We start from the raw sequence: 19,219 nt of genomic DNA, 5'->3' as shown, positions 1-19,219 counted from the left end.
GTTTTTAGTTGGATAATAATTAGTATTGGTTTTATAATTGTAGGAGGTTGATTAATTGTTTTATTATATTATATCTTATTTTTTAAGAAACTTAATAATTTTTATAGTTAGTCTGATATAGTTTTGACTTAATTGGTTCATTTATTTAAACACTATTTAATGTTTAATTAAATTATTTTTTGGTAAACAAATTTTTAGAACACATTCTACATGTGTACAACAACTGGTGTAGTAAGTGGAGATACAAATTGTTTTTATTCTTTTTTCTGATCTTCTCACAGCCTTCCCCAGGAAAATGACTGGGAAGGTCTGTGCCTGCTCTCTGTGGTCAGAGAGCTGCTGCCACAATTTGTGTCTTGAAGTCAGGGACAGATGCAATAACAAAAGATTTTCTCCAAGCCAGAAATCTGAGAGCTTAATATAGGTAGAGATGATAAGATTAGGGTGCATTTTATACAAGTGGGGAGGTTAGATTATGACAATTTTTGAAAGTCAGGTCTGTGAATCAACCCAAGTTTTGTCAGAGAATATCTTGGCAGAATGCCACTAGAGATGAGAAGAAGCTTTCAGCTTTCATCATGCCAACAAAAAGCAGAGTTCACATATAGCAGCACCATAAATCCTTGAGAACAGACACCTGAAATGAGGGAAGTAGAAAGAAACAGAGGGATAAGTTTCTTTTGTTTCTGTCTCTATAGTTGTTCAGTCACAGAATTAGTTCAGTGTCACTGCATTCTCATATTCTTTTAAAGGTAACTATTAGTGTTCCTAAATATCATTGAGAATGTAAGAATGTGTAGAGAGCTGCAGTATTTTCTGCAGTGACTAAAATATACTGTAAGTGCTATAAGTAATTTTTTTTTTTTTTTAGTGTAGTGTGAAACAGAGTGAAAGTAGTTACGAGCTCAGAAAACATTATTTTCTTGGACAGAATAGTGGAGTGACTATTGGAAGACTTATATTCCCATATTAGAGACCTTCCCTCCCTGGGGCTGTACATAGTGTCCATCTGTACCTCAGTTTCCCATTTTAAATTAAAAAAAAAAAAATTTCTCTATCTCACGTGACTGGTGCGAGTCTGCAATTCACTGAAACATAGCAAGCTTAAGCCTGTAAAAGGCTGCATTAGGCATACCCTTGCTGATGGCCATTTGGAAGAGGCTAAGTGTCTCTCCTAGGCACAGCAGCTGCTGGAGATACAGAAAGACACTTTCAGCATGTCCTGCATTTAGTTTCCAACATTCCTACACAGAATTGAAGTCCACAGTCACATCTCATTCCATCACATCAAAGTATAACAGGGGCCTATTTCTGCTTGTGGTGGCTTACAAGCACACTTCACATGCTCCTTGCAAGATACAGGGGTCTTAGAGAGCAAGCCCACTGCCTCATGCAGGTAGCCAGAGGCAGGAATTTTTTCTCTTTTTCTCTTTTCCTGTTATATGTGTGATAGTTCCTCTCATATTTATTGCTTCAGTTTTGTCTGTCTTAAATTATTTAAAATATTAAAATATTATTACATTCAGAAATTCCATTTTTACAAATGAACTCAGAGTCTAATTTTCTAAGACTCTGGAGGTTAAAAAAAATCGTACAATTTATCATTTATATTAGCTTTTATCATTTATATTAGCTTTTAGAAACAATGGTTACTGTGATAGAGTTTTTAAAATATTATTCAGCAAATGTAGTGGTGTTGTTAATGTTCTAGAATTGAAATATATCTTGGAAAAAGTTCTATCACCTTCAGGATTGTCTGGTTTTTGCTGAGGAAACAGCATTGTCCTATTTTGATCACCAATGAAGAAGATGAAAAGCATCTGTGTTAAATACTCGCAGGTCTGTCACGGTGTTATCAGTCTCAGGTATTCTGAAGAAGTCTAGTCCTTGGTTCTTGCTGTTCAGTCATCTTTAAATGCTTAGTTTGTTTCAGGGACTATTGAACTTCCTATTGATAAGGCCAAAAATGATCACTGCTATAGCCTTTGCTATCAAAGCTGTTAATAACATAAAAAATGAAATATTTTATTTTAATTTAAAATATTCCAGTGACATTTGTGAGGTGTACAACTTCTTGCCAACTCTTCTAATTTAAAACATTATCTGTTTCAGGAAAACATATGTTAGAAATTTTTAATTCAGTGATAGGAAAGACACTAATGAAATATGCATGTATGAATTTTGTATTGCATAAGTTTCCTCTTTCTTGAAATATGATTAAAAGCCAAACATCTGGATTATGTTTAAAAAGCTTGAATTTCCAGTTTTCAGAGAGATTCAATCTATTTTGACACTGTACACTTAGCCTTAACATTTTCAGCATGCTGTTAACATTACTTGATATTGTTAAAAAAAAAAAAAAATTCAGGTTTAAACAAAGTTAGACTTCTCCTATTGCTAAAAATGTTTTCTGAAATAGCTTTTTCTGCAACATTCACACAGCCATACTTTAGGCTGTGTCAGCAGTTCTGTTATAGATTTGCTCTTGAGAGCACTTTGTATTTGATCATAAAAATAACATTCCAAATTGAGAATATTTTTTCTTTTGTACAAAAGTACTATGTTTTTTCCTAGAATAATATTAGAAATGAAATACTGAGTTCTTAACAACTTATAAACTTCTTCTATAATGAGATTATTTCATTGTAAATACTGATAAGGTTGGGGGGGTAGGGTGCCAAATTTCTCCTTTTCTTTTAGTAACATTAATGTGTACTGGAAAGAGAATCACTATTATTTGCTGTGTCTCTTGAAAAGTTCAGAGTATGGCTCCCTGCAGATGATCATAAGCAGTTAACTATAAGACTTACTTTTTAATGTGGTTTGCAATAGTTTTGATATCACTGAAATGGTATTGCTGTAACGGGAATTGCAGCATGTGCCTGTGTTTTATATAGTGGAGATCTTTTAGCATCTTCTCATGGACCCTGGTGCATGTCCCAACTTTGACATTATAAGGACAAGGGACAACACAAGGGACATTATAAGGAAAAATTCAAACAGCACATTGTAAAAACTATAGCTTTCGTTTTCTTTAATACATATTAAGTACAGGATATACATTTAAAATAAAAATAACATTTTTCATTATAACTGTAGGGCAAATTGAGAAATCTGCTGTCAGCGCCCTTTCCAATCAGCACTTGGATGGGCAGTCAAATATTTGTAAGTTCTGTTGTGTAGGAAAAAGTTCAATTACTTTAAAAATAATGTTGTTACTCTAGATACTACAGGTAGTGGGAATTGAGATCAACATGTTCTGAGATTGGAGACTGAGCAAGCTAGATGGAGAGTTTTTCTGACCTTGACTTGAGGTCTCTCACCAGCCTGTGAAGACTGTAGGGCTGTTGTCACAGGCCACAGATGACTTTCTTTCCTCACAGTTGACAAGGTCTAGTTATTTGCATTACTAAAGCCACTGTGCCTGAAGCGGTGTGTGTACTGATCTTTGTGGAATTACCTGTGCCTTGGTGGAGACTGAGTTCTGCCTCTGTTGATCAGAGGAGCTTCAAATTCCATTTGGATATTTTTCCAGCTGGGATCCTCTTCTCCCATGAAAAAATATAGCAAATAGGTAAGATGAGGATCCAGAGATATTCTACCCCAAACACATCCCAGTAGTGTTGCTGGAAGAGTGAATAATTTATTTGTAGATTTTCAGTCAAGCTTCTCTCATGGAAGGATATTACTGATCACCATTAGCAATCTAGCAGGGTAACAAAGGAATAAGGGCTTCAGAAGAGCCAGTCGCTGAAAGATAGATGCACAAGAACATCCATTTCAAAACAGAATGATGCCTGTAACGTACAGCCTGACAATAGTAGGTGCATTTGGAATTAAATCTGTGTGTAGAGAAGTTCCAATTTTATGTTTCATGCATACTGCAACAGCAGGCACAGCTTAGCAGAAGAGAAGATAACAGGTTATAAATTATTTTCTTTGAATATCTCCAAAAAATCTCCATAATCTTACAATGTTGTATTTTAGTTTGTAAAAATGTAAATGTAACAGTGTATCAGTATAATATTTCAAGAATATCCAGCCAAGGATGGAGCTGCAACTACACCTTTTTTGTTTCCAGGCCAAACTTTTATTTCACCTTGAATTGCATTTTCTGCTTGATAATGGACTAACTGTAGTAATATACCAGTAGTTTGGAATCTCCCTTACTCTGTGGGGATTTTTTTCCCTCAAAAAACTGAGCATTAACCCAACAGTATAGTAGCTATTAATTTCTAAGGAGCACCATTTAAAAAAAAATAATATCAATTCTCCAGGCAACTACATACATGTAAATTTAGCTAAATCAATGTCTAACATGTTAAGCATGTCTTTTGGTTGCATCTGTATTTGTCTGTGCCAGAAGTCCCACCTCTGGTGCAAGGTACAAAAACCTAATCAAAACCAACAGCATTGTTGCTATCAGTGCAAGACCAATTGCAGAAATTCCTTCATAAAGCAAAGATCCCAGTAAAACACATAGTTTACAAGATTGATGGGTTGTTAAACATGAAGTGTACCAACTCTGTGGCCTCACCTGAAGTGTGCTATAACCTGTGCAGTGGCACCATGTTCTAATGTGTCTGCCAGGGTTTGCCTTTATTTGTAGGTGGGTGGCCAGCTTGGATCTAGTGGGCTCTTACACGCCTGGTACTGGATTACCCTCGCCATATGATTTGAAATGACTGTATTTTGGCTATGTGTTCTCGGAATTTAATTATGTTTAAAAACTGGTTAATAGTATAGCAAATAACTGCTATTGCTACAAAATTGCATTCTGAAGGTAACGGGATTGAATTTCAACGCAAGTTGACACTCAATTACAATTTCCATATATCTAGTGAATAAGCCAGTTGTTGGTGCTATATTAAGGTGGATGTCTTCCTGCTTAACTGAACACTGTGCAAGACAGGCCAAAGGCATAATAAAGCCAAATCAAGGCTTAATATACCCACTCAAATTTTTATTGTTTGTATAAAGTAGTAAGCTTGCAGAACAAACTCAGGGATGTGGCTTTAAAAAATTTAAATAATCACTATTTGAGCAAAATTCCACTATATTTAGAGTAATGAAGCTTTAAAAAAAAGAAAAAAAAACCCAAAACAACCAAGCCTTTTAAACTTCTTACTGAATTACTGCCATCAGCCAGTAGATCCTTGGGGCTTGTTCGGCTAAAAGCCACAACAGACTTTGTAATGCAATGATGTAATCTTGGCTTTGTGTCATTTATATTCAACCTAAAAAAACAATTTTCCTGAATAGACAAGCTGACAACAATATTGTTCGGTGTTGGTTTTTATTTGGATTGTTTCCAAATGATTCATATGCCTCCACAGCAACACACCATGCCTGCTTGAGTTTTTACTCTGAATTCTGAAGTTTCCCCTTTTTCCTTGCATTTTATTTTGCTTTTAAAGTCCCAGTTATGTTTGTGAAACTAACCAGCTCGGCCACAAAATTAGGATGTATCTTGCAGAGTGCATTCATTTTACTTTTTGCATATTTTTCCCGAGGTCATGTCAAGGTTAGTTTGAATTCCATCCTACATTAAGACTTCTTTCACAGCTATTTAGCTCTGCAGCCTGCGCCCCGCTGGGGTCTGCCCCTTGGGCACGTCAAAGCTTCAGACCTGACAAATCACACACAGATGAAGCTGTACAGTTTTTTAAACAGTTTCATCACTAACGTGGGTTTTTTTTTTGTTTTTTTTTTTTTTTTTTTCCCTTTACACTATAATTCTCCCATCCCCCGCCCCCACCCCTCCACTGGAGTTTATTCTTTGAATTGCAGTATCCTGAAGACTGATTTCCATATGGAAAACTCCCTTGCTCAGGCTAGTTGTAAAATAGAAATGGCATTGTATAGTATGTGCCACTCACAGATCCCCAGAAACTAAAAACACTGCAGATCCTCTTTAATAACAAACTATAGCTCCTCGTCTAATATCTCTAATCATATTGTTAATGCCTATTTGCACAGAAGAGCCTAAAACTATAAAGGCTGATAAATACTCAAAAATTGTCATCTATTCTGTGAACCTGTTATCCAGGAGAACTGCTAGTTGTTCACAGGAATAAACTTCTGTCATCCTTGGGATTACTCAAATGAGTAAATGTTCATCGGTGTCAAGAAATGACGTTGTGCTTCAGCAGCAATCCTTAGGGGACTTAGGAAATTTTAAGTGGGTGTATGTGTGTGTATGTATATAATTAGCTTCACAACTATCTGCAGGGCTTTCACCACCTACATTCATGCACAGACAGACCCGCACACTCCCCATGTATATGTCGCTGCATAAAAATAGTTTGAAATGTATAATGCGGTTTGCAGGTTAAAATAGAATTTCTAAAATTCTTAACTGTAGACTGCTATCTGTTTTTTAGCATTTTGTGAAACTAATGGTGCAACACCATTTCCTGTTTAATTGATGAAGTTAAAATGCCTGGCTGCTAATGAGTGTATTAGCAAACAATATACCCTTAACAAGCTTAAGCAGCTCAGGATTTTAAAAAGCAGCTTACTGTCCTCCTCATTTTTATAAGACAAAATGTACTGCCTTCCACAAATTGCTTGATCGACTGATGAAGTACTATAATTATAGTTGTATTGCAGTTTTGACAAAGCCACAATAACAGATTGTAGTTTAGTCCCCACTCTAGGCACACAACTCTTTGCATTACAAAACCCAGTTTTACTGGTCTAATTCTTTGAGAGAACAAAAGGCACCTGGAGATGTTAACTATATACTAAAAGAAAACTTGAAATCTAGGAAATAATAATATTGAAGCATGACTTTTCTTCTCACAGTTAGTTCATTGGGAATGGTATCTAATGAAGACTTGTCTAAAGGCTTGCTTGTTTGGAACTAATTAAAGACAGATATCCTAAATAGAAAAAGGATCATGGGAATTACATTAGGTGTCTGGAGACTTGTTATTCTTTTGGTACTCTAAGTAGATTGTGGAAGTTGTTAGGGATTCAAGAAATAAGGCAAGCTAATAAAAAGTTCTATTTTTCTGGTTATTGGCCAACTATTGTATTTTTGTTTGCAATAAGATTTGTGCCAACAGGCTAGGGGCTTGAATAAAACATTTAAACATTTGTGCATTAACACATTATGGTGAAAAGAGAGTCTTGTGCTTTCACTCGGTGCATTTCAGCCTTCAATTAATGTGAAAGCACTACAATGCCTATGCAACTTCTCTTGCCTAGTGGTGCACCATTTATCATTGCAGTTTTACATTGACCTTGACACCCACTTCATTAGAATAAAGATTGTCTACCATTTAGGTTACATTGTTCCTCTGCACAGAGACCCCATGCAAATTTCTGTTCAGATAGAAGAGCTGTGAGCCTGTCAGAGGTCATCTGCATTAAATGATTGCAGCTATTTTCCAACTGCTTCTTTTCATTCTACTCAATTCAGGCTAGGAGGATCAATCAAGCCCTCTGCCTGAAACAGTGGGACTGCTGGGAATATAACTGTTTTTGGTAGTAGTGGATATGCCCTAAACAGTATTAAATATTTAATATAAATTCATTAAAGGGCACACAAAGTCTTCAAAAAGATATTATATATATAGTAAAATTTAAAGTGTTTGGATCACTTTTCTTAAAAAAAAAGACAGAACAATGAATACCAACTGCATATTTTTTTAATGTAGGCAAAATTCAGCTCATGAAGTTGCTTAATATTTCTTTCAATGTGTTTATTTCTCAAGCTGCCACAGAAGGAAATGCATAGCAGACGTGTAATCTGCATTTGCTAGTTTCTGAAGCAGAAAAACCTAAGGTGTCTGTAGGGGTTTAAGACAAAAGTGCTAAGATTTGTTTTGTCTTATAGGCGTGCGCCCATATGCACATGCACTCTCACACAAATACATATTGTGCTGTTGTGCTTATTTGTAGGGGAAAAAGGCAAATGGAAATAAGTTAGCACTCTCCTTCTTGAGTTTTCCGAGTGATATAATTGGAATTAAATTATTAATGGGAGATACTTAAAAAAGATTGTTTTATGATCTTCTATTACAGAATTTGCAATTCATTTTAATATTTGTAGTTTGATTTATATCAAAGATAATGCAATCTATGTCCAATTAACAATACATAGCCAATGTAATATGATTTCCAGATCATGCAAATGGAATAAACTAGAAGAGGAAAAACTGATTCTTAACCTCAGATGTAATTTGCTCTGTGAGTTCTGGCAATTTTAAATGACATTGCACTTTTTAATTTTTCCAAAGGCTCAGCAGCAAATTTATCCCAATCAAGAAAGCCTATTATTAATTTACAAGGACAATTGTAGGAGTCTTTATAATTTCTCTATGCAATTATTTGCCATAAATTGCTAATGCAGAAATACATGAAGTTTGCAAGAAACAGAAACTGCTTTTCATCTAGACAGATCACACTGCCCAGATCTTGAATGTTGTCCAGAGGTTCTACTGCTATTGACAACGTAAGAAATATAACTAAGCTCCTGGACAGTGTCTAAAATGTTTCACACTGACAGTACCAAAAAGGTAGAAGCATTAAGAGCTATTGTGAAGGGTAGGCTGGCCTCTAGCAGATTCCTTCACTTTGCTTGTATACAGCTGAGCTTTGGACCCTGGACTTTAGAATAAAAAGAGTCTTTGTTCACCACTGAATGGCATTAGGCATGGGCTTCCTAAGGGGCCACCATGAAGCCTAGCATGAAGAGTGCAAACATTATCCAGAAAGCAAAGTGAGAATGTGTGTGAAGAGATGATGGACAAATATTGCTATGCATGCATATATATATATATGTGTGTGTGTATATGTGTATGTGTATATATGTATATATATATATGTATATATTTATTTTACATATTTGGTGAATTTGCTTGCAGAATATTACTTACTCAATTTTATGCATGCAGTATATTTTGCAAATGTGAGCCACTGCTGACTGTACATGCACATGCAGACACTGAGGTTATATGTCTGTATTTATTGGTATCTGCCACAGTTAAACCACCCCAAAAGGCAAATCTTTAAAATTTAGAATTTCAATGCAGGTAAAACTAAGGTTGGGGGTCAGTCAGTTCCGATCTCAGTTGTATATCCTACAGTGCCATGTGACTGAAGATACTTTGTTAGCATGTGAATGATGGAATGCAGAACATCTACAAATAGCACACCCTTATTCCAGTAATGGAGAAAGTTCATTGGCTTAATTCTTCTGTACTTTGTAGCCATAGCTCCACTGTGTGTTCAGTATGTCTGGTCTCTTTTCACTATAACCAACAGAAGCACCATACAAAAGTCTTACAATGGATGTCTTAATCTCTCTGTGTGCTTTTAGAGCATTATTTTGAATTCCATCATGCAGGCTTTTTTTTTTTTTCCCTTTTCTCTTCTGAAGTTTTATTACAACAACAGAATTCCCAGGGAGCTTTAGGGGCAAGGTTCGCATAATATTGCCCTAAAGTTTTGCTCAAGGGGTGGAATCTGCTGATCTCCTGATCATCTTTTTGTGGTGTTTCTCTTTCTGAAAGATGCAGTGCGCAGTCTTACAGAGTTGTTAACTATGTACAGATTTTTTTATTGTTTACCAGACAGTGCACATCTACGAACCTTTCATGATGATTTCTTTCTCTGACCTCTCAGTGACTAGGCATCTTGTTCCTTAACACCGAGGGAGGCTGAAAAATGCTTGAGTTGCTCAATGTGTGCCTTCTATACCAGTTTCAAAATGGCTTATTCTTCTGGTTTCCATGGTGACAATTAACACTGTTACAAGGCATTGTTCCAGTCTCTATTTGGACAGAATTTTCGGGTGTGATTTTTCACACAAAAAATGTTTTATATAATTTTTTAAAGAAAATTAAAAAAGAGAAAAAAAGACACAGTTTAGCATAAAGTGTTGAAAAATGTGTCTCAATCAGCCTGCCTGGATTTCTTAGAATGTTTTTATCAGGGAAAATAAGGCTTTAACTTGCTTTGTTTTGGAATTCAACTTCTTTTGGTTTAAATATTTTTGCCAAACTTCTTCATGGATAAATGGTACTGCATTTATTTTAACTACTTTCTTTGTGCTTCGAGAAGTATTGATCGTATAAAGAGAGAAGGAATAAAAGGCCAAATTCTGTAACTTACGTAACAATGTTTTGGATTTTTTTTGAGCGTCCTCAGGAACACAAAACCAGGCAGACATGCACACAGCTAATCTTGCTGTAAATATTTTGCAATTTTTCCAGTACAGTTTTGTTTTGGGTTTTTTTTTCCAAGTTTATATGGCAGGTGTTGTGGGAAATTAAATATTACCCATTTATTTATTATTGTGGTTATTGTAAGAAACCTGTGACCTTAACTTCCTTAATCTCATTTTTGACTATTAAACAGTAATCTATATAATAACATCCACAGACTGTCACAATAGAGCAGTCTTTGCTCACTTAAAGCTGAGGAAAGAATAAATCTGAAGATTAAATTATCTTCTCACCACAGGATTAAGTAATCCTACCAGACTAGGGTTGTGCAGCACTGATAGAGCTAGTAGCTAATTTTTTCCATGCAACTGCTCAGAGTGTAGGTGTTTAATGGATTAAAGAATAGCATTAGCAATAGCATCTCATGCTATCAGTTCTCAAACTATACCTCCTGTGCATTAAGCTCTTCCCTTAACTTAAAATATGCACTGCATGTTAAATATCCAGAAGTAAACAATACTGACTCTCAGTCATATACCAATACATCTGATAATCAACTGAAATCTCTCATCTTTTACTGTTACTGTATAATGCATTTTCTATCAATCAGCAATTTCGTCATGCTTGTTTATACAGTAGGTTACACAGTGACAAAGACAACACATAAAATCTAGCTTATTTAGTTTTTAATGTAATAACCTTTTATAACATCTGTCACACTGTTTGGATTATGCAGCACTGAATTATTTTATCTAGTCTAAAATTAAATGAAATGTTTTCTGTTTCTAAGTTAACAAGAGAATTGTAGTTGTGAAACATGCAGTGTGTTTTATTTCATCATCAGTCCTGCACTGCCCAGGAACATCCCCAGCCCAGGCAGCAGCCAGTGCCAGCCTGGAGCAGGTGATGAGCTGCACTGGCTGTGCCTGCACCAGTGACACACAGCTAGAGGACTCCCTCAGTCTATTAATTCACTTGACAAAAGAAAGGGAGTCGCACGTACTGGGTTTCAGTGCCTAGCAAATTGGACTCTGGATTTCCTTTGATATTACATGTACTTATGGAAATAATTATGCAAATCCTTTTCGGCTATATCATCTTTAAATAGAAATCAGATTACATAAAGAAGATTGTAATCTCCTCCAGCAGCCATTCTAACCGAGAAGGCAATAAAACAGGACCAGGAATCATACTTGTTGAACACATCAGTGGAATAAAATGGTGCTGCCTCTTGGGGTCCAGCCCTAGCCCAACCTGGTAGGTACTGCCTACAGTTGTACACATCTCAAACCTCAGCCACAGCACAGCGAGTGTCAAAAGGCAAGTTCTCTATAAACAATTCCTTGGGTTTTACCATGCATATTCATGCAATTTTGGATATGCAGACACCTGATCAGTGTTCATTAATAATGAGAAATGGTTTAAATCACCTCATTTAAAACGTTTGCTCTATGATCCACAAATGACTAATATTTGCTGAAGTTTACATAATACAAATGATGTGCATGTGTTGTGTAAATGAGAGATTAAAATATGAAACTAACAATATGCAAACATATGCATGGAAATGCTGAGAACCTGTTAGCTGAAACAGTGATTTCACACCTTTATTATTTTCTTTAAGCTGTCTGCAATTGTATTTTTGCTTTGTTTTCCTACAGAGCATGCTCTTGGATCTGGTAAAGGCACCCATGTTTTAAACATTCCTAATTTTGGTTTCGTTTTTTATATTTAGCCCAGTTATTAACATTTTCAGTATGAGCTGCAATAGCAGTTTTCTTGACTGAATTTGAAGCAAAGAAAGCTTAATGTTTAGGAAGCAATTTTCTAATAGCTTTGCATAATTTATGTAAGTCTTGTAAACACCTTTGCAAGTATATGTGCTGAACTCTCTTCTTTCAATAAAAGGCACATTTTTGGCCATATCAGAAATTCCATTTCAATGAGTCTTTTCACACTTAATTAGCTTAACTATATGGAGTGTATGTATATGTGGATGCCTATGTGTTATTTTTTTTTTTTTAATTTACTGTACCAACTATGAAAACATAATTAACCACTGTAGTAGCCATTATACGTAATGGTCAAGTCAGGTTTTCAGAGAATAGAGTTTTACGAAAAATATTTATTTTCTAGTTTGTCTGTATATTAGAGCACATTTTTATAGACTATGTAAATAATATAGACCTAAATATTTAGAAAGCCCAATGAAAGAATTTCTGAAAGAAGCTTCCAGTTTTATACCTGTTTTCTCTGTTCTTTTTTTTTTTCTTTTTTTTTTTAACAATAAATAACAGAGCAAAAATAGAAGGTATTTTCAACTTGAAGAAACTATTGGACTGTATTCACATTGTGGCTATTCTAATTTGTGGGCCGGTTCACTGTTCCTGTTGGTTGATGCAATAAAAATCAAGTAACTGGTATTGTGTTTTAGGGGAACTATTTCTAATTGTTTTTTGAAGGTCAAACTGTCACATTTTCAGGCCCATGTGTGACACAGAAACCACAATTGGAGAGAGAATAAATAAGCTCTAGAGGAAACATAAGTATGAAATTATTTCCTTGCGGTTTTTTGTTTCATTTTGGTTTGTTATCCATGAAGTACCTCAGTGTTACTTGCTGAAGTAGCATATTTTAAAAATAAGATACCACTAACCTGAATGAGACAAAGGCAGATTGAGATTCTGATGGGAGAGTGTTAGTGGATATTATTGTACAAGTGAATATTGTGAGAGAGTGAATATTACTATGTGTAATCAATTGCTAACCACCTGCATAGATGTGCCACCCAGAACTCTATGTGCTTGGTACCCAAATCTCTTATGATATGTTATGAGAAGATTGTATGCTTAAAAAAAATAAAATGAGAAAATGTCAGATGGAGCATGATCATAACCGGGTGCATACAATTAAAGTTTATTTTTTTATGGAGAAAACTCTCTACAGCAGCTAATACTATACATTTCTTTTTATTTTAGAGATACAATGTAGAAATGTCAATCAGACACCCAAAAAAGATGGAACTGCTTAGTAAGGTGGAAGCTCTGAAGAAAAGTGGTGTTTTACTACCAAACGATCTCCTTGAAAAAGTGGATTCAATTAATGAAAAATGGGAACTGCTTGGGGTATTTGCATTTTTATTACTGTTTGTGTGTTATGTGTACATTTTTGTGTGTTGAAGTACACTGTCTGTCTGATTTCTAATTTGGAGCACAAATATCTCTCTCTTTCAATCCACCATGTATATTTCAAACAAACTACTCATTCTATTATAAAAACTCCATAGCCTTTTACTCTTCTGTTGATTTTTTTTTATTCCATGCTTGTCTCCTGTCTGACTTTAATAATTTTAGTTCTTTAATACATAAAAAATGTAAGTAAAATATGCTGTGTATTATGGGTATGCACCAAGTCAACTATAATGCAGTATATCTGATATACACTGACTGTCATGCTTGAGTGAATGTTAATAGAATTTATTCTGAAGGTACATGTTAGAGGCATCTACTGTTTAACTATTTACTATACCTTTAAGATGAAAAGTGGGGTTGTCACTGCATATTTCAGGTCACACTGATGGCTCAAAAACAAATATACAGATTCAGTACAAATCTGCATACCTGAATCTGAGAATACAGCCAGGATATGTTTCATGCTGCTGTATTCATCTCACTTTTGACAAAAGCCAAAAAAGTTTCATGTAATTCATTTCACGCTATGATGGGCTGGGTCTCAGCCAAAGAGTGAGATACAAGAATCTGGCAAAAAAAGCAATATAGGGATTGTGTTACCCAGAGACCGGTGATGGCACTGTGCAGGAGACACTATTGTCCTATTGTTGTAAAACAGCTGAGAGAGAGAGGTCAAACTATATATTTTTCCATCCACTTCTCTCTTTAATTGCCTTCACTTCAAATCAAGGGTAAGATAAATTTATAAATTACTTTAAATGATTAATTATAGATGTGTGATATTAGCAATACAGTTACATTGCATAATTTTGCATGCTATTATCCTAGTTTAAAAAAATATTTCTAATATATTATGAGTAAGATATACATGCAGTCTGCCAACAGCATTTTAAATACGGACTTGTGTCACTTTAGATGATATGGTAATGCAATAGCCATTTCAGAGGGTGGGGCTTTTTTAGTTAAGCAGAGTTGCTTCTAATCACTTGATTCTCTAAATGTGCAAATTGTCAGAAAATGTTAAAATTTGCCTTATGACCAGTGAGCTTATTACGTTTAATTTTAATCTGCAGCATCACCATAAGCATTTTGAACTTGTTTGATTGTTAATAAATTTACTGATTTTGAAAGGACTTACTAACCCAATCTTTTGCATGTGATCATGACAACTTTTATTTTTAAAATAATTTCAGATGTAAACCTTACATTTATGAATTTCAGTGTATTTAATCAGCTTAATTCAGTGGCACTGATTAAAGCTGGTAGGATATAAAACTATGAAATAAGATCATAATTCTTAAAATCTAGGAAAATTGTATTAAAAAAATTTGAAGCCCTTTGCTTCTCAGTATGTTAAAATCAAAATATACCTCCATATTAAGTTTTGCCATTAATTTCCGCATTTACAGAAAAATAAAATATAACTATTACAGTGTTTCTGCTAAATGCAGTTTCATGAATAATAAGCAGAGTTTGATAGAGTTTTGTTTAATTTAATAAAAACCTCTGCAGAAACTAACAGCACTAGACATACTGTTTTAATTGGCATGATTACATTTTAATTGGCATGAAAAAAATTAAAGACAAGGATTTTAACTTCTAACAATGGCAAAATAGAGGGATATGGTTTTTAATATTACTTTCATCTAAGGTGAACACTGTGGAATGGAAATACATTAGAATGAAATGTCAGTGGTGCGTACAGTTTAATCTGTGAAATTTTGTCCCCTGTGCTGAATATTACTCTGTCTCAATTGCATATTAAACAACCCTATCAAGGCAGGCATTGGCATCTGCTGTGCTGACACAAATTGTGAATTAAATGAAATTGATGTCCTCTGTCGTATATTTATGAAGACGGACCATTCTCTGAAGTATTCTGTTTATGAAGAATTTATGATTGCAAACTGTTCCAGAACAAAAAAGTGGCAATAAATTCTTTTTTGTGACCCTACCCTCCAAGGGCATTGATTTCACCTCCTGCTGCTACTTTTGTTGCAGCATAAAAACAATAGCTAGTGCTGGATTCCACTGAGGGTCTTCAAATTATCAATATTTGCACCATGAAAATAGAAGGGTGTTGCCAAGAAAGCATGTTTTCAGTTATGATCTCCTAAAGACATGATTTACAGAATGCCACATAGCAGATTAATATCTGTTGCTCTAATTTTATTTGGGTTTTAAAGCTTATTTTTGGAAGCTAATTTAATTGTTATAAATTATATTCCAGTAACTTTTATAGCATGCACTTCCAACAGACAGACATACTGGGTCACCTAAAACTGTATCTTCATGTTACAACAATTAACCACACTAATTATCAGTTTAAAAGGTTATTGGATGTGTCAGTGTATATTCAATATTCTACAACCAGTAACACAGATCTAGTGCTTATAAGTGTCAGCCTGACAGCCTCTTACAGGTCAGATAAAATACTGCTTGGCATAGGAGAAGCAGGCAACAGCATGTTTCTCTACTGATGTTAAAGGATTGCCTTTCAAAATACTGAAAAGGAAAGTAACTTTCTATCCCTGTCCTCTTCAGAATATTCATTAAGCACCCGGCATCCACTATCAAAATGTTATTCAGTGATTCTGTTATTAGAAATACTACTTTGAAAAGCTGGAGTAAATTAGTTTCATTAGCAGTAACAGACGAATGTTTAGTCTGGTCCATTATCTCAAAGTGGATGCTTAACACAGAGAACTTAAATTCTAATTTGGTCGCCTAAAAAATTGGCCTTATGTTCAGGAACAGTGAGGATTTTTGGTGTCTGAATGAGTTCAACCACTTTTAAAAACAAACCAGCTTTTGTGACCTAATTGTTCTTCTATACAGCCTCAGGGCTTCATGAATGAAAATTATAACCTAACAATTCATACCTCAAAAAATATCTCAGTGTTTCTCCAAAAATTTAAATGGTACCTTGAAGAGGAGTGTGGTGAACTCAGTGATTGTCATATTTTCTGTTGCTGCCTAGAAACCTGTAACTCTTATACTAGTTATATACTGGTATATACTGATTTTATACTGATCTTATACTCTCAGCCATAAGTATCTAAAGCCACAGAAAAATTCTGTAGAGTAACTAGTTTACAAAGTTATGAAGAATTTTGACTCCTCTGTCCTTAATTACTCGTAGTAAACACTAACTTATAATCCTTCTAGCAAAGTCAGTGACCCAGAGAGAGCAGCATAAGTGAGAAACAAGGGTAGGAAAACTGAAATGTATTGAAACAAGGAAACAAAGAATGAAATTGATTTATATTAGTCATAATTATTAAAACCACATCTCTAGTCATTTAACAGATTCTTCTTGTTGCACATTAACCTGTATATGTTTTGGTACATGAGACTAATCTATGTTTTTTTTTATCTGATGCATTAGAAAACCCTAGGAGAGAAGATCCAAGACACAATGGTAGGGCACAGTGGGTTAGGTCCACGTGACCTGCTCTCGCCTGAAAGCGGCAGCCTGGTAAGGCAGCTGGAGGTCAGGATCAAAGAGCTGAAAGGGTGGCTGAGAGATACAGAGCTTTTCATCTTCAATTCCTGTCTGAGACAAGAAAATGAAGGAACAATGAATGCTGAGAAACAACTGCAATATTTTAAGGTAATAAAAAAACTATTGTAGCTTTTGTAGAGAAACTCTTCTTTATGGTGGTATAAAATATTTATCTTTTCCATAACATAATGCAATGCATGTATATATTTAATTATATATTTTCATCTTCATTTATGTGTTCACTCATGTTTATCTTATTGATCCTTACAATAATATTTATTTTATAAATATTTTCTGCAAAAGAGGTCTTTAGAGGGCTAATTGCACCACGATTGTAAAAGCAATTGTATTCTTTCCTTCTACCTCACTATAAAACATAGAATCATAGAATGGTTTGGGTTGGAGGAGACCCTAAAGATGATCTATTTCCAACCTCCCTGAAATGGGGAGGGGCAAAAAAAAGAAGCAGCTGAATTTTGTCACAGAAAGCTTCACTCTGAATTTCACTCTCAGCATAAGGTAATTAAGGTCTTGTGTGATCATCAGTTTAATAACCTATATCTTTGCACATATGAGTCAAGAACAACCTGTCTGAGGTAACAATTACAGTGAGCTAAATTTAGCATACATGAGAAAACATTCAAGGTTGTCGTGACTAGATATGTGGAAAAGACATATACACTATGAGATTTGCATTAATCTAGGCCACATACTAAGCCTAAGCCTGAAGATTTATAAAAAAGAGGGAAAAGATTGTAGTCACAATGCTTTATTCAGATGATAAACTCTTTCAACTCAAGGCCAGTGTTCAGCTTTGCAACTGACTTAATGGAGGTTGCATGTTTTGTTCCATTCCCCATAAGTAGTGGTAACATTCAGGAAAGAGGGCTAAATTAGCAAGCACACTTGGTAGAACTGTGCAATTTTCTTCTGTTCATAATTTCTACATAAACCCTCACCCAAGTCATCATTACAGGTCACTTTATTCTGCAAGTGATCTTTGACCAAAGAATAAGAAAAGAATCACAAGTCACTGTTGAGCTTTAGAGGTAAAGAGGTTTTTTCTCTTCCACTAGTACACCAGGGTGTCTAGGGCATCAGCAGTCTCAAGGGGATGGACAGTTTCTTAAATATGCACTTGAAAGAGTATGTTGCCAACACTTCTAAACATACTTTGTTTTGTACAAGTGTTCAAGAAAACAACAGCAGAAATGTCATTTTCTTCCCATTTAGTCTTTCCTTAACTCTTCATTATTCAATCATGATAATTAGTGAGAAGGGTGTGTCAAGGTAGATAAAGTCAGTGGTTTTCAGGTTCCTGAACTTATCCATTTGAAAGCAATTTTAAGTTTTATTATGATATCAATACTATTTTTTAAATGATTTGCAGTCTTCTGCTAATGGGGGAAAACTCATGATGATTCTGTTTGATCTATCAGCAAACTTCAAAGCAAGCGATTAGGAAGGACTGTTAGTAGACCTGCAGAACTTCACAGCAATAGATGCATATTTTCCATAGGAAATGCTGGACATTTTTATTTCTGTAGAAAATTATGGTATTTATTTAAGTACAGAAATATGTATTTAGAATCTAATTTCAGGCAAGCTTTTTTAAAATCTATTTTTTCTAATATTCATATATATATATACACACACACACAGAAACAATAATACCATGCCAATCTTACATATTTTGTGCAAAATTCTATCAAATTAAATGTTTTTATACATGTAAGACATGATATCATTCCAAAAGCTCTAGAGATGTTAAACAGTATAGTGTTATTCACCATGATGTAGCCAGAGTACTTCCTTACTCGGTTGATTATCTATTAATTACACAAATAATAAATTAATTATTTTCAAAATGGTAGCCATTAGAGTATAAAAAATAATTACCTATCAAATATGGTGAGAGCACATCATTTTGTCATATATATTGAACCATCTTTGTCTCATTAAACTTGAAATTCACTATAAGTAAGTTTTCCATTCTTCACTGATCTCCTGGGGAAGTGTATAAAGGAGAAAATGGATATAATTAACAATACTGCAATGTACAATACATATATTTGAGAGAGAACATTTAGAACATTTTCAAAAACATTAGCTATGCCACTAGTAGAAAACCTGCTGGGGTTTAGTTTGACTTACTTTCTACTTAAGAGTTTAACCTTATTACTGCTTTCACTGTGGTAAGTGAATCATTGTTTCTTAATGGAAATTTACTATGATGCACCATCCCAATACACACAGCCACTGTACACAGGGAAACATTTTTAATAAAATAAACTCAACAAGGCCATTGATTTTCATTCCATAATGTTATGCTTTAAATTACAGTTATG

General features: G+C 34.6%; 1 protein-coding gene across 1 annotated transcript in view; it reads left to right on the top strand.

Moving 5' to 3' along the window:
- Positions 1-19,219, top strand: part of AKAP6 (A-kinase anchoring protein 6) — a 214,800-nt gene that overhangs the window by 152,293 nt on the left and 43,288 nt on the right. The window contains exons 9-10 of the mRNA XM_053946534.1: positions 13,154-13,300; positions 16,755-16,979. Of these exons, the coding sequence (XP_053802509.1) occupies positions 13,154-13,300; positions 16,755-16,979 (372 nt within the window). The remainder of the gene's footprint in view (positions 1-13,153; positions 13,301-16,754; positions 16,980-19,219) is intronic.

This window comes from Vidua chalybeata, chromosome 6, assembly GCF_026979565.1.
Source record: "Vidua chalybeata isolate OUT-0048 chromosome 6, bVidCha1 merged haplotype, whole genome shotgun sequence".
In the NCBI taxonomy this organism is placed as follows: Eukaryota; Metazoa; Chordata; class Aves; order Passeriformes; family Viduidae; genus Vidua; species Vidua chalybeata.
This window is presented reverse-complemented; position numbering and strand designations above follow the sequence as displayed.